The sequence below is a fragment of the Serinus canaria genome, chromosome 17, assembly GCF_022539315.1.
Source record: "Serinus canaria isolate serCan28SL12 chromosome 17, serCan2020, whole genome shotgun sequence".
Classification (NCBI taxonomy): domain Eukaryota; kingdom Metazoa; phylum Chordata; class Aves; order Passeriformes; family Fringillidae; genus Serinus; species Serinus canaria.
The window spans coordinates 7,907,162-7,923,755 of record NC_066330.1 but is presented as its reverse complement, the minus strand read 5'-3'; the positions used below and the strand labels follow the sequence as shown (position 1 = coordinate 7,923,755).

The 16,594-nt window shown below is 44.4% G+C and overlaps 1 protein-coding gene across 1 annotated transcript in view; it reads left to right on the top strand.

The window, feature by feature from the left end:
• Positions 1–16,594, top strand: part of PAPPA (pappalysin 1) — a 179,849-nt gene that overhangs the window by 12,171 nt on the left and 151,084 nt on the right. The window contains exon 2 of the mRNA XM_009093509.4: positions 14,450–15,518. Within this exon, the coding sequence (XP_009091757.2) occupies positions 14,450–15,518 (1,069 nt within the window). The remainder of the gene's footprint in view (positions 1–14,449; positions 15,519–16,594) is intronic.

Below are 16,594 nucleotides of genomic sequence, written 5' to 3'. Positions count from 1 at the left end.
CCGCAACTCCTTCACCCCCGCCCGTACTGTCCCATCTCCAGCAATAATATTCCCTCCTCTGTTTATAAACAAACACCCTCAGAGGAAGTTCACGGGAAGAAAAGTTAGTTAGTGAAAATCAACCACGCACCCAGGCCCAGGCTGTGGGTTGGAGCCAGCAGGGTTGCTGGATGTTTCCTACCCTTCATCTGCTTGGTAGGAGTTTCTTTGATGAGATGGTTGCCTGTCTAGCTCTGTGTCTTCCTCATTTTTTCCCATCGTTGTGGAAAATATAAAAGAAGTGGGGGAAAATTGTGGTCTAAATTTGCTTTGAAATCAGCATGGAGAGCATTTGGGAACCCAGAGCACGAAGGTTGACTTCAGTAACCCTGTAGATTTTCTTCTTGGTAAATCCACTGATTCTGTCTGTTTTGTTGTTGTTGTTGTTGTTTTAACATCAAAATCTAGATTCTGGCTCCTGGCAAAACTGTTGCTCTTGAGTTGCGCAAAGGCTGTAAAAGGACTAAAATAGCCCAAAGGATAATTGTCCACTATAGTCTGAGCACAGGGCTGATGGTCCATCTGGTGTTGCACACCATTCTCACAGAACCACCCCTTCAGGAAGCAGGAGTGGGCAGGACCCAGGGGAGTGGGTAACACGGGACTGTGGTCGTCCTGGGCATGAGCAAAGCATGCTAATGGTGCCAGCAGCTGGAAAACACAGGATGATTTTTGACTCATTCCAGAGGTCCCACAAATCTCTGACAGCACAGGGGCAACTGAAAAAATAGTCCATTTTCTTGTGGCTGCTCCTGGTTTGTGTCTTTAGCACTGCACCTTGGTCTCAGGTACAAGGTGAGTGGATTAGGAGTATTTTCCTTCCAGGAGATAATTGGATCCTCTAATAAATCTTTCTGACCACTCAAAATGCATAGGAAGATCATCCTATATAGGAAAGCTCTGGCAGTAAGGGAGGTAGCCTGGTCAAGGCCATGGTTCTTCACTTGAGCACAGGTAGGGTATCAATGCAGGGCTCATGCCACTGTTCCAGGCTCCCTCTCTTCCATAAGGAGTGTGCTTGGAATTTGGGGCTTTTACAGGGAGCTTTTACAGATATTATCAATGTGGAAGTTGTGGTCTCACTTTTAGTTCTGAGAGCCTCAAAGATTTAGAAGTGTACTACAAAAGGTGTCCAGTGCTGGCAGAATCTCCAAACCTTAATATGGGATCATTTAAAATAGTACAAATATTTTCTGTCAAGTCTTATCTGTAAGGCTACCCTTGTGTGGTGTCTCCACCTCCTATTGGGGGAAAGATAATCAGAAGGGAGCATTTTGCATTGCAGCATGGTCAGAGTTTATCAACTGTTGCACAATCCCTTTGCCTGTGAGCAGGTTAAATAAAGGAGCAGGGTGGAGCAGTGGTGGAAACGGACCTGGTTTATACTGGTGAGCTTCCTCCAAGAATTCCAGCATAACAATCAACAGTTTCTCCTCACAGGTTGAGCAATTCATTCTTACCCTTGGAGGAGTTCTGAATTATTGAAGAGCAGAAGATCTTCTGCTGGGAAAGGCTGGAATTCCCCGCAGTCCTTTTGCTAGGGATGGTTAATCAAACAGAATGTTTATATTCTGTGTCTCAGCAGAGGCAATGCTCAAACAGCAGTGGTCTTCAACTGGGTGCTGTAGCATGGGGGGTTTATTTTATTTTGTTTTAAACATCGGCATACCACCAATTTTACTGGGAAATGGCCATCTGCAAACACCTGCAGGCTCCATGGAACGGGCCAGAGAGGGAAGCAACAGCAGCTGCGTCTCACAGAGGCAAAATGAGGCAGCAAGGGGGCCGTGTTTCTTCTCCAGAGGTTTCTGCAGGGCTGGGATTTGGCAGCAAAGGTGGGCTGGGAGCATTTGCACTCCTGGAGGAAGAGACCTTGCAGCAGGAGGAGGCTGAATGTTGGTCCAAACTCTTCTCTGAGCCTCAAAGACTGATGGTAGAGGCAGAGAAGCAAAATTCTTTTTGCCAAAACCTTGTGTTTTGCCTCGCGCTGTGAAGGCCAAACTGTTCTGTGAACAGTTTCTGTGCTCTCAGTCTTGAGAGTGCTCAGCCTGAATGAAATGGGAGTTATGTATTCCATGAGAGAGGGAAGAAGGAAATGAGATTAGGACAGTTCTTCCTACCACCACCCAACTCTCCATTCCCTCAGGAGGGACATCTTTTGCACCTATATCAACAAACCAACAATATATCGCACTTCTATATGTCCAAAATTGATCACAAAACTTGTGCTGAGATTTTAACTTGTGTTCAGATACTTTCTTTTTTTATTCCTCTTTGGTATATTCTGGGAGTGATGTATTTCCTCTCCCCACACGCAGGATTTTCAGTGCCTCACCGAGGAGGATGCACGCAAGTAGGCAATGTGGCCAACATTCTTCCAAACCCCAGCAACCCAACCAGCTGTTCAGCAGGGCTGTTATTTATTGAGAGCTGTCACTGTGTTCAACACATGGTGTCCTTTGCCCTGTCGAGCCAACAGCCTGGCTTTTATGGGTTTCTCTGACACTTGTCACACACTGGTGACAGGACAAGCTGGAACAGGCAGACGGGTTTATGTGAACATTATTCTAGCAGAGCATTACAGCAAGATGTTCTATAAAGGAAGGAGGGAGAGAGACCAGTTGGCAGAGGAGAAAACAGGCTGTTGCAAAGGGTAGAGGTTCCTTCTTGGCTGGTGCTTTCGGAAAGAGAACAGAGATTTCCTTCAGCGATAAATTAGATGCTTGGGGAGAAAGAAAGGGTGTTTGTTTCAGCAGTGATGCAACTCCTGTGTGAGAGAAGCAGACTCCCTCTCCTGCTAATTCCAGCTGCTGGTTCTGTGGCAGAGTGGAAGTGACAGGAGTTGCTTTGGGGTTTTAGTTGCTGCTCTGCAATTGCTGCAAGGGGCCTTCAGCTCTGTCCTGTGGGATATGGCTCTCAGCAGCCTGCAAAGAGATGCTCTTGTAAGGAAGAGGAAATGTCATTAGTGCAATGCTTCATGAATGCAGCAGTGAATGACAAATGCCACTGCTTTGCACCAACAGGTTGGAATGCTCAGCCAAGGAGCCCTGTTAGCCAGGGTCGTGCCGGGTTCCTGTGCTGCTGTAGAGGGAAGACTGAGGTTGTGGAATGCCAAAGAGACAGAAAGACAGGGGGCACATCTTGCCAATCTCCTACTTATCTATTTGTCCCATCTTTTTTCTCTTGACTTGTGTAAGCTCGTATTCATGAGTATCACAGGTATTTATTTTCCCCTGCTGAAAAACAGAGCCATTGCCTGAACAGTGTGACTCTGGCCACATTCCCTCCTATTCAGCACAATGCAATCTTGGCTCTTTACTAGTTAATATTTTCTGTCAACAACCTGCAAGGAAACAAAATCAGTGCTGATAAAATTTGCAGATGTTGCAGAGTGCAGGGAGTGGTAAACAATGACCAAAACAGGACTCTCAGTTGGGTGTTTTCAAAAGCTGAGAACATGAAAACTATGCATTAGAGTAAAGCCAAATGTGAAGTCATTCATATAGAGAGAGGGGCAGCAGGTCACACACAAAGTGTGGATGGGAAAAAAGGATCTTTCACCTGGAAGCTGAATGTGGAGCAGCAACTGCCTTTTGGAATAGATAAAGCATGTAAATGTGAGCTGCCAATGTGGGGCTGTGGCCAAAGGTTTGGAGTCATTGTTGGCTGGGTAAACAAGGAGATATTGAACAGTACTGGGGAGGTTGTGTTACCCCTGTAATGACACTGGAGTGGCTGTTGCCAAAGCCCTTTGTCCCATTCTGGTGTCTAAAGTTTAAGAAAGATGTGTGGAAGAGGATTTAGAGAGAAAACAATCAGTGGTGACAATAATTATATGATTTGTAACAAGTCTTGAAGTGTTGGACTCAAGACGATTAGGAGGTGACTTGATCACCATGATCTTTAAATGAGTGTTTTGGGAATATTAAACTGATAATTGTGGGTTGGAAATTAATACTAGAGGACATAAGTAAATCCAATGGATCCAGTGGAGACTAAGCAACTTTAGAACACATTATTTTAGCAGTGTTTCAGCCTTGAGAGCAGTCAGTAATTGAAAAACCTTTCTGAGCAGAGTGGTGGAATATCTGTCACCATAGCTTTCAATATAGAACTAATTGTTTTTCCAAACTGCAAGGTCTTCAAAGACAAATTAATTCAGTGATCACCCATATTGTGTCTAAGAACTTCTAATGGCAGAGTATTCTGAGGTTTTTTTACTATTACTGGAAAAATGGTTGAAGCCAACAGTAAAGCAGCACTAAGCAGCACTCAGATACTAATTTAAAATCTTTTAATTTCTCTTTTTTTAATTTCTATGGGCTCTCCTTGACACTGGTAGGATATTTCTAATCACCACAATAATTCCAGCTGATTGTAGTGTTTCCTCACCATCACTGCAGTTGAATTGTAAGGCTCTGTTCCGTATGGTATTTTAAATCCTGTTTAGATATTGTCACCTTTTTCCAGAATGATGTGCTGAGCAATGACTTGACTTCTCCCCTTTGAAATAATCCAGTGCACTGTCTGAAAACCACCTGAAAAACAAGACTGAAATCTTTTCTTATTGAAGGTTGTAAGAGCTTTATTGTTGACCTCTATGATGCTGAGAGTTCACCTCCAGAACAGACTTGGGAGAGCAAAAGTTAAGGTTTCCCTCTGCAAGCAGGACTGTTGACAATGCCAGGAATGTGAAGCCAACACAGCAGACCCTTAAAAACAAAGTGGATGAGAAAGCAGAGAATCAGTTGGGGATGACTTTAACTTGTCATCCCCTACTGGGTGGTCTGCCTCACTCTCAGGGCAGAACACCAGTCCAGGGCATGCAGGATACTGGAATGACCAATTCCTGTGACTTTAGCTGAGTTGCTAACATTGACCAAAACCCTGTTGAAGGTAATTAGTGCTCTGAGATGGGATTTCATTTCGTGTGAGCCATCTCCAGCTGGAGACTGTTCCTCAAAACTCAAATTTAAGCCAAGTGCTCCAGATGCCCAGTCTGCTCCCTCCAAGCCATGTGCACATGTATATAGAGGCCCCTGCACAGAGAAAATCGTGCCTGTACATGGTATTTTGTTAGTCTTCATTGCTCTGCTTCCAAATTTAACCAGAAGTAGAAGAGCTGAAATAATATAAGAAAGGTTGGACATATGATATTTCCTGCTGCTCAGCTAAATACAAGAATTGCCAAAAATCTTCCAAGGTAGCTTGTTTCTTTTACATTTTTCTCCCAGTTCTGCAGACTTGAGAAGGTCAATTACTTTCGAGAAGGATTTAGCTTTGGCAACACTTATGGAAAGCGAAGCAGAATTGTGACCTTTTGGAGGTTTGCCCATCGCTGTCCCATCTTGTCCTTTAAGAACTAAAGGCTGAATTTTCACAGCTACAGTCTTCGGTTTAATAGGTGTGAATTTGTTTCTGTGCACTTCTAAGACATCATGAGTATCTGTGTGAGAATTTGCTTTTAGATGTCTATTTATTTGTGCTCACAGATCAAGTGATCACTGGTATTTGTAGAGCAGAAATACAGGCTCAGGTATTTCCAGGAGGAAAATCATACCCAAACAAATGGAATTGGATTCAAACCGAGCAGAATAATAAAGCTCTAAAATTCTATACTTAGGTTAGTATGTGGTGACTCCAGCCTATCTGGAATGCATACTATAATAGTTATATCATGTTAGAGAGGCAGGCTTTTTTTCAGTAGGACGTTTCCTAGAAAGCAGAAATATCTCTGTGGTTTGTGTATGGGTTTGGAACTTGTGTGCAAGTATGGAGCAGGGAATTTGAGGCATGAAATAGTCATGATTAGTGAAAGCCCAGATCCCTTTCATAAGCGACAGCAGAAAACAGGCAGGACCAGCTCCCTTCTCCCCACTGCTATTGCAGCCTCCTCCTCTGTGGATTGTTTTGGAGTCAGTTCTTTGAAGGTTGATAAATGCCTCAGTTGTTTCTATTAGTACAGGAGAGATGCAGTCATATGGGAAAGCCAGATGCAATAAGATATTTGAGTCTGGATAAGATCTAAGATATTTTTACAATAAGATATTTAATTTTCACAAGGCAAAGTCCTTGCAGGGTATAAATCAGCATGAATGCACTGGAACTACTCAGTTTTGCACTCACAAAGTGTCTGCCCAAGAATGTTCTCAAAATCCAATTAAATAACTAGAACTGTTTCATGTGGAAATGCCCCTCAATTACAAAGACAAGTCTAAGCTATCATGATGTGATTTTTACAGTCTCCTCGCAGGGTGCCCTAGTTTGCATTCATGGAATTTTTTGTTTTTGTTTTGTTTCTGTAATAATGTGGATGTTGGCCATCTGTCTGATCCTGGAAAGGTTGTAAGGTTGTCCCTGCTCCCCAGGTTCTCTTCCCACTCCCTCATTGATCATAATGTTTGATTTAGGTGCCACTAGATTTCCTCCTTTGTTCTCCAGCCCTAACCTCCCCCCTGCAAACACACATGCATTGTGCAATGGTGTAAAAGCTCTCCTGACTGCAGCTGGGAGTAGTAACTGCTCAGCTGGTTCCAGCACTGCCCTAAAGCTGCCGTAAAGGTCAGAGACAAGGGAATTATAAAAGGCAAAACAAGCCATGTTGTTGTCCCCCCTTTAATCCTGGCTGTGTGTTTTGATCAGCACCACAAGCCACCTCGTGTGCAGGGCTCCCTTTCTCCCAGCCCTGCGCTTGCGGCCGTCCAGGGCAGAGTGTCGGGCGCGTTTCCAGCCCCGCTCTGGGCTCGGGCGCTGCCACAGCTGATTGCCTTGCACTGCTTGTCAGACACAAAGCACATTTTGAAAGGAAATGCCATATTGAACTCCCCGTGAGCTGATGGGTATTGTGCACAGTCATCTGATGGCACAGATGTGCCCCTAATAATCCTTCCAGGAGGATATTTCCTCCTGGGATGCTCTGGCCATCTGATCTGCTCTGAGGTATGCTGACCTATCTTGACCCAGTTTATGATCAATTCTCTCTGCTGTTTTCTAAAAGGAGCCCAGAAATATCTCTTTATCTTTTAGATTGCCTGGAAGTTATGGTATTACGTGTCTGTTCTTTCCACAGAAGATACTCTGTGGTTGCTCTCAAGCATTAACTCTTACAAAAGGGAGGAAAGCCACTCAGTGTGAGCACGAGTAAATTTGGCTGTAGAGTTTTGATAGCTAATCACTGTTTGGCAAACAGCACGGGAGGAAGAGAAGATGTGGAAGCAGTGGTGACTTGTGTTCCACCAAACATTCCTGGGTACCTTAATCTGTGTAAATCCAATGACCCTTCTGCTGCTGTGCCTTTATCTTCGTGTCCTTTTTCTCAGGTTTGTGTGTGCTATGCATGTGTCTGTGAAAGATGAATGGTTTCCATGCATTCCTCCTGATGTGTATCCATGTGTTTTGCAACACCTGCTTTTCAAGTGGGAATGGTGCTAATGCAGGATTTCTCTGGAGGTGAATCAGCTGCCTCAGGTACAATGGGAGGGTTAATTTGTAATCTGGTTCTGCTGGTCAGTGAGCAGAGATAAGCTTGGGAGTTCAGAGGTGTGTGATGATCCCTTTCAGCCAAACCAACAAACCAATTGAGTGCTTTCCATTCTGATGCTTGAAGGTTATCTGGGTTTTCATAAACACTAAACTCAACTTTTTAATAAGGCAACACTAGAGTATCTAAATTGGCAGCCAAAAACCTGAATTTTTGTCTGAATCAAGCTGGATGCAAAGCCTCCCATATTTGTGACACACAGCAGTGATTCCCTGATGGAACATCAGAGTTTGACTTTAAGCAGGATCCAAGAGAAGCCTGTCTCTACTATCTTCACTGTCCTTATGCCTGTGTGTGTTAAAATAATTTCTAATAGCATGGACACATACTGGTTTTCCAAGCTTCATCCAAAAATGTCCAGTTGTTTCTTAGAACAAGGCAGGAGAAACAAATAGTTTTGCAGGTATTACAATATCCTTACCTTTGTTTGGAACGTTCCCGTGATCCCAGACTTCCTAGTGGGGACTGAGGTTTGACCCTTGTGAAGGATGTGCATTTTTCTGTCCATCTAAAAGGCTGCCTAAAGCTGGTTATTAGATCATAAACAGTTTATTCACCAAGCACCAATCTCCACTGATCCTGCAGCTTTGTTGTGAAATGCTTAAGGAGGTCTAGATGAGGAGCAAACCTTCCCACTCACCTTTGTTTACACTGAGGCTGTAGATGAAGGAGCCCTTGGAAAAGCCATTCCCAGCCCTGGGCTGGCCTTGTTATAACACTGCAAGGACTCAGCTCCTTCTCTGCCCTGTGCTGTGTGTTCACTTACACCTCAAAACCCTCACAATCTGTAATTTCTCACCAAGCCCAGCCTACCAGATGTATTTGCAGTAAGCTCTTCTATACTGTTAGCAAGTGTATTCCCACAATAGGCTCACTGGAGTGTCACTAATATGATTGTCCATGCCAGTGGCTGCTCTCTTGCAGCCCACATGATTTTGTTATCAACAGGGAAGGATTTATGTAATGTTCATAACTAACCAGCCACTATAAATTCATGTCTTGCTGCTGTAGTTGTTCTCACCTCCCTGTTTTCAGACTTCAAGGTATCTCATTGAGCAAATGAGTGACTGGGAATTTGAGAAACAGTACACAATGTATGCTTAATTTGATGCTAAATTACACTGATATAAAGATTTTGATTTTAAAGAGCCTGGGGCTAAATTCTCAATGTTAATTAGGCATGGCTGTATTAGACTCTGTATTTCTACATGATGAAGTTCTTGTCTTTCACAGCAAAACAAAAAGAACTCAGTCTTTCTCTCTCAGGTCTGAATTCTCTGACATGGCTTGTAAAGGATAAAGCCTGGTGTGAATTCAGCTAGACAGATAGCAGCAGCAAACATCCCCTTTTTGCTCTTTAAGTAGTATGTTGCCACCTGAGCAAGCCTTAGGTGGTTTTCTTGAACCACTCCTTGTCTCAGGGGGTGACCTCAGGAGGCCTCTTAGCTGTGTTGGAAATGGTATCGACAGAGATGTTGCCTTAAGCACTCTGGACTTTGAATTATTTAACTGTTGTGGAAGGAAGTGGGACTGGGGGAAGCTCAGCAAAGGAAAGGAGAGATTATTTCTCCCCTTTGTAAAACTATATTGGGTTCAACGTCACACCGTGAAATATCCAGTGCAGAACTCAAGAACTGCTCCAGTGGATCTTCACTGACTTATCCAATTGCATGGAACATGGGGATACTTAACCCAAATCTGTCGGTTTTAATTATTTTCCTCTGGACAGATAAAAGCTTTCTATAGGTTCCTGTAGAATATTTGCTCTTTCAAGCGTTCTTCTGCGCTTTGATACTGAACGATTAAAGCATGCTAAAGAAAAAAACAGCCCCAACCTTTAGCTCCCTGTTCTTGGGCCCCCTGACTGCAGCTTTGATTGTTGACCTAAATTCCCCTTTCATAACTGAGTCCTGTCACCTCTGGTTGGAGTCTCCCAGCAAAACAGGCACGGCCAACTTTCAGAAGTGCAGGGCACTGTTTTCTGTTCTGCCTTGCGTGGCTCTGACGGCTCCGCAGCACTTGATGTGTTCAAAGTCAAGCTGAGCTCCCTCTTCCCCTTCCCCCACCTGGCCCTCCTGGAAATGAAACCATAACAAGTTTTTGGGTTTTTTTTATACTTTTACTTTTGCCTTTCCCCTTCTCTCTCTCTCCCCTCACTTCCCATTGCTCAGCAAAGAGAGGAAACTTTTCCTGCATGAAGAATGAAATTCTTCGTTCATGGAAGGGTTTGTTGCTGGGTTGGTTGCTGCAAAGATTGCTGTTATCAAGACATAAGAAATGGCACTGAAGTGAGAGAAGGAGGCCCTGGAGGATGTTATTTATAGCATTACAGTGGGTTACAGCAGCTTGTATGGGCTACTCCAGCCTCTCTTCTGTCAAACTCTGCCCACAGAGGGCTGCTTCTGGCTCCAGCAGCCTCCAGCTGTGAGTTCCTGTTCCTCTGCTCCCATCCCAGTTTCAGCAATGCCTCCTGTCCTCAGCCAGGGCTGTCTCCCACAAGTTCAGCAGCTGATGTTCCGTGCTGTGCTCATTGCAAAACCCTGCCCAGTGCAGAGAGCCCACATAAAGATGTGCTTTATTTAAATCCCCAGAAAAGTCCTGAAAACAAACTGGGTCATAAATGCTGGTGTTGGTTAGGGGGTGCTGGAAGAGGTCAGATGGACAGTGATGGTGGAGCTATTGTGGGTCAGTAGCCAAAGAACTGAGACTTTGCTTGTAAAAGGAAAGAAGGAGACTGTCTTTCTCATTTTCCATGTTTGGCTTTTGGCTTTGAGCTGCTGGAGTTGAATTATCCAGCTTTCCCCACTCTTTTGATGGCTAGGAATTTACTTTTCCTATAAGGGACAAAATCACAGGACTGGAAGAAGCCTTGTGGGCCATTGAAGTCTGTCTCTGGCCAAGCATAAAGGAATGTGGCATCTTCCTCTGTTTGTGCACTTCTCCAAAGTCCTCCAAGAAGTGACTCACTCCTTTGTGGGGAAGGGAGGCTTCCAGAGCCTCTTGCTGGAAAGCTGAACTAGCACCTCTTCTTTTTTTTTCTTTCTAATTAAATGCAAAATTCCATTTCAATCCCTTGGGCTTCAGGAACAAGAGCTTTAGAAGGAAAAAAATCATTCAGACTAAGGAGTAAGAAGGGCTGTCAGTGTTCTCCTCAGCTGGAGCTCCATCCCTTTCTAGCAACTCAGGGCATGCAGAAGTGAAGAAAACTGTTTGCTGCTGTATGAAACTTGTACATATTTTTTTAATCTAATTTCTGTGGGGAAAACAAACATCAGTTTTATTTCACACCATTTCTTGGCTCAGAAACTTCAGGCACATTCGCCAAATTGTGGTTTTTCAGTCACTGGCTGTGTCTCATTTACCATGAGGCCTCTTTGGTTGGTAAAGAGATATTAAGTAGCTAAAAATGTCCTTTACTGCATTATTGTAAAGAATTCTCAGTGTAAATGAGAATTTAAACTCTGTACATTTTTCATGTAAATGTTGGTTGTGGTCACGGCTGACTTGAAATTTGGAGTGTCAACCATCATGTGGGGTGATTTTGCTCAAAACCAGCCTTGTTTGGGGTAAAAGAGGCCTCTTCTTGTTTAAAATGTTCTTAATTATGTCTGAGAAATAACTCACGGCTATGGAACCTTTTACTAAATTGAAATAAATTGTGAAAACATCAAATTATTCAGTTTTCAGAAGTTCTGGCAATTATTTCACATGTCCCTCTTCCAATGGCTTTGCCCTTATTAGTTGTCATAGAAGAAGTAATAAATTCTTTTATTATGACATCCAGTGTCCCAGCTGAAATTAGTTTCATTGTGCTGGGGACAAAACGGAAAAGTGACACTCCCTTAGCCGGAGGATCCTCAGTCCAAAGCCAAAAGTAAAGGGAAGGATTGGGGAAATAGGTGAAGCACTCAAGCAAAAGAGGGTCATAAGGAACTGGTACAACTTGCAAGGGAGTTGGGTTTCTTATCCCAGCTCAAGGGAGTGTGGGTTTCTTGTCCCTTTTTTTTACATTTTTTCATTTCTCTTAAGAATAAAAAAAACTCTTGCTGCTGAAAGGCTTGTGCTCAATCCATCTTTTCATCAGAAGTTGGATGTCTGCAACAGCAAAAGTTTGAGAAAATAATACTATACGTGGCATAAGGATTCAGTTATGACCTTTGCCCTAAACTAGAAAATGCAAGGAACTGGAACAGTAGAGTGTTTTAGTTCATCAGCTTTCATACTGGTGTTTTCAGTGGTGTCCCTATTGTCACTGGATTTTTTCTTTTCCTGTCCTTCTTTGGCTCCCTGTAAATCTTGAATTGATGGCAGCTGTTTGAGCCCAACTCAAGACACGTTGCATCATATCAGGATTTAAAGGCTCAAAGGCAAGGGAGGATTGCTACTATTCTGTAGTATTCCTGCAGCAGCTCCTCATGCTCAGCTGAGGTCAATCACCAGCATCAGGCAGCACTTCAGAGAGTGGAAGATATTCTTTAAATGCTGCCTGGGAAACTGGATTTCCATCCCACAATAATTTCAGTTCTTTGGGGGGAATATTTCTATCTCCGGTCAGTGTAAAGAACAAAAACTCTTGACCCTTAAAAACTGTATGGTGGACTTTCCTGGAACTGGAGACCTGTCCCAGGACTTCCAGCTGACCATCCAACCGTGGGGATTTTGGATGCCTGAAGAAACAGGTGGAGCAGCTGATGTGTGTGCAGCTGCTTTGTGATCCACAGACCTGGAGGATTTGGTCACTGGAGATGGCAAATGCTGAACTTGGTCTGAGGGCTGGAGTTGGAGATGGTGGGGATTGTGGCAGGGATGAGTTGTCCTTCTGTGCCTCAGTCAGAACAGCCCAGGGAGTCCCTGGGGTTCCCCTGGCCATGTTGAAGACATGCAGATTCTCAGAGGGATTTGTTGGGACAAGCCCATTTCTGCATCACTTTTTCTTCTCTCACCATGCTGGCATTTCCTGGCAGGCAAAAACTCTTTTACAAAATGCCTGATCAGCTCTAATGGTTTTATTACAATAAGCTGAGATTTTTATGACTTATTTGGGAGAGGGACTTGTCTTGCCAGCTGTCTTCTTATTCATTACAGTATTATCCACCCACTATCACTGGACAATACCTTCATTTGACATGCATAAAAATACAGACTTTTATGGGCTCTCATCCATCTGAAAATGAATGCTATGTAGAAGCATTTATTTCCTAAAGAAAAACTTAAAAATGCTTCAAAAACAAATTCCAAAAGTTATTGGTAGCTTTGGCTCTTGTATCACAAGTTCCCTGGGTAACTACCCATCCCAGCAAATTTCATTTTTTTTAGCACATTTGTTTTTTCCTAGCCTGGTTCTCCTCCTCTCCTTTCTCATGATCAGAAGTAGCAGTATAAACCAGAAGCTTGTCTTGAAAAGGTTTTGAACTGAGTGCACCCTACAGATGAATAAACACATTACCTTCCGAACTCTGGGATCTCTCTTCCAAAGGAAACAGGAAAAGGGGGAGCTCAGAATCCCTAGCAAAATACCAGCGTGTAGAAAAAAGGCCCGTTTAAATGTTTTTAACTTTCCCATCAGAAGAGTTTTTTTTACAGGGGGAGGAGGTGGAGAGGGGCAGGGTGTGAGGAGAAGGGGGGAAGGTGGGTGCTGGGAGAGGGGAGGAAAAATACAGTGAATGCTCCTGTAACCTTTGCTCTGTTGATACTAGACAAGACTGCACTGTTAATGAGTGATTGTTAACAGATGGCTCTTGAGCAACTTAGTCAGAAGTAGAAGATGTTATTTGGTTGTAGTGAGGGGAGGGTGAGGGTGCAGGGGTGAGGTAAGGGGATATTTAGTCTTTTCACGAGGACTGAACTGTCAGAGATTTATGATTTTCCTTTAGGCTTTTGGAAGTGGAGGCTCTGGGGAAGGATTGTTTTCTATGTGCTGATAGCCATTTGGTGCTGAAAGCTCCAATGATTTTGTTTTTGGTGAGGGGTGTCCCTGCAGCCCTTGGCCTTTGAGGACTGAAGGATGGAAATGTCTGTCTTTAACTCACTGAGCCTTGTGTGCCATACTGGGGAGGAGTGGGCTCTGTCCACTGCTTGGAGTTTTCTGAGGGCTGGGTGAGAGAACTCTAAGTATGGATCTACCCTTTGGGAGAGAAATGTTTCCATGGTGCATTGAGGTGTTAGGAGGTGTGCCTTTGAGGGGGCAGGAACCTTTCTGAATGTCCATCTTTCTGGAGATGTCCATCTGTGTGTATTTCTTGCCTTTCCCCAGTGAGGTGTATACCAGTGTATGCCATGTGCCCACTGGCTTTTGTTGGATATGACTTTGAAGGCAGCCTGAACACATCCCATTCGCTCTCTGTAGGATTTGCATGCTTGAACTCAACAAGGTGACTGCAGCTGCTCAGTGTTTCTCAAAGTGTGCAGAACTTAGATTTTGTATTTATTTCCCTTCTGGACCTTATTAGACACACGGTTCAGGGGTATGAGGGATGAGTGACATCAGCAGGGATTGGTTCTCAAGACTGTTTTTGTTTTCAGCTACTGATGAATGGCTTGAGGGAAGGGAAGAACCAAATGAACAGTCCAGTGTTTTGCTGATAGGAATTTGTAGAAAAATTTGGGACTTTGGTCAGGAAAAAGGAATCCCATTTGTACACGCCACTGGCAAATCTTTACCTTTAATAGGAAGTCTTGACATGACCTCCCACAATGGTGCACTAGATGATTTAAAGTCTTATTTAAAGTCTTCCTTGTGCACTAACTATCTAACAGATGTAGGTGAGTGTGTGTATATACATTTAGAGAGATATATTTACACAATTTAAAGACTAACGCCTTCATTCTGTCATCCTTATTTATTCATATTTCTCTTTTGGGGGCACATAGGACTGTATGACAAATGTTCTTACACCTCCCGTGACCGAGGCTGGGTCCTGGGGATTAACACCGTCAGTGACCAGGGGAACAGAGACCCCCGCTATTTCTTCTCGCTGAAGACCGACCGTGCTCGCAAAGTCACCACCATTGCAGCACACCGCAGCTACCTCCCCAACCAGTGGGTGCACCTGGCTGCCACCTACGACGGGCGCCTGATGAGACTCTACGTCAACGGCGCCCAGGTGGCCACAAGCGGAGAGCAAGTGGGCAGCATCTTCAGTCTGCTGACCTTGAAGTGCAAGGTGCTCATGCTGGGAGGAAACGCCCTGAACCAGAACTATCGGGGTTACGTGGAGCACTTCAGCCTCTGGAGGACAGCCCGGTCTCAAAAGGAGATCTTGTTGGACATGGAGCAGGCGATTCACAGGCAAGACACGCCCCTACCTCAGCTCGTTCTTCAAGACAGTTTACTGAATGTGAAAAGCACCTGGTCTCCCATGAAGGATGGCAGCAGCCCTCAGACGAAGTTCAGCTACCACCACGGCTATTTGCTGGACACCAGCCTGGAGCCTCCTCTCTGCGGGCAGACAGTGTGTGACAACATGGACGTCATCGCCAGCTACAACAAACTGCCCAGGTTCCGCCGCAACAAAACCGTGCGCTACCGCGTGGTGAATCTGTACGACGACAAACACCAGAACCCCACCGTCAGCCAGCAGCAGATCGAGTTCCAGCACCAGCACCTGAACGAGGCTTTCAGCCGCTACAACATCACCTGGGAGCTGGAGGTGCTGGAGGTGAAGAATTCTTCCCTTCGCCATCGGCTCATCCTGGCCAACTGCGACATCAGCAAGATTGGGGATGAGAACTGTGACCCCGAGTGCAACCACACCCTGACGGGTTACGACGGCGGCGACTGTCGGCACGTCCGCCACACGCTCTTCAACAAGAAGAAGCAGAATGGGGTGTGTGACATGGATTGTAATTACGAGAGGTACAACTTCGATGGGGGGGAGTGCTGCAACCCAGAGATAACAGAAGTCACCAAGACCTGCTTTGACCCATATTCTCCCTACAGGTAAGCGATTTCATTTTATGATCATATTGATGAATATTTGTCTAGGTATCGATCATCCTGCTGGCTTATGAAGCTTTTCATTGTTGCTATTATGGTTTTTGGAGTTTAATGAATTTAATTTTTTTTTCTCAGTATTTGGCTCACATTGCAGTTCTCCAATTGCAGTCTCAGTAATGGTCTCAGAAGTGTCTTACCCCTGAATTGGTATTCTCCAGCCAGGCTAAGGAAGATCTGTGCTGAAGACTGAAGCAGCCAATTTTGAGAGACCCATTAGTTGCTGGCTATGAGCAGCACATTGTAACAGTGCACAGTTTATTTTAACTCCAGACTCTGAGGAGTGGGGATTAGATGTCACAGAAAGCTCATGTGTATTTGGAGAGAGAAAAGGCCCTCAGGCATGAAACAGAACATGAATACTCTTAGGTAGACTTTAATTCTGGAGCACTTCTTTGGAGGGAGGTAGGTAGGTAGGTAACTCCATACTCTCACTGCTGTGTACAGCTCTCTGTGGGCACTACTGTGGAGGGGCAGCTGAGTCTAGTGGCTGTGAGGAGGGAGGTGGGTACCAGGTTCCTGTTGCACACTCTGGGTGGATACTGGAACTCTTCTGTGTCCCTTTCTACATATAAATGAGAACAGGGGTAATACCACTTCATTGCAGGGCAGCTTTCTGTGGGTGGATGTGAGCTCATAAAATCCTCAGCTCCTCAGCTCAGGCTTCCTTGGGCTCCAGTTTGAGGAGTGGCATGGTCAAATAACTTGCATCAGCTGGGTACCATGTACCTACAATCACTCCAAATTCAGACACGTTAGTATGTTTAAGTAATAAGGTGTTTCTTGTGAATGAGTTGGAAGTATAAGCGCAGAAAAGATGAAGAATAAAGCTGAAATTCTGTTGTCTGCATTCCATGTTACAGCTTTTTTTAGGACAATTCATGGAGCATGGAGGGTAAACTTCTAAATGGTCAAAACACCCAACACTAAAGTTCAGTAAAGAAGGAAAGTACGAGCTCTTCAGGAGTCCCTTCCATTGCAACAATTCAGGCTATATTTATAGTTTCCTTAATAGAGAGAAA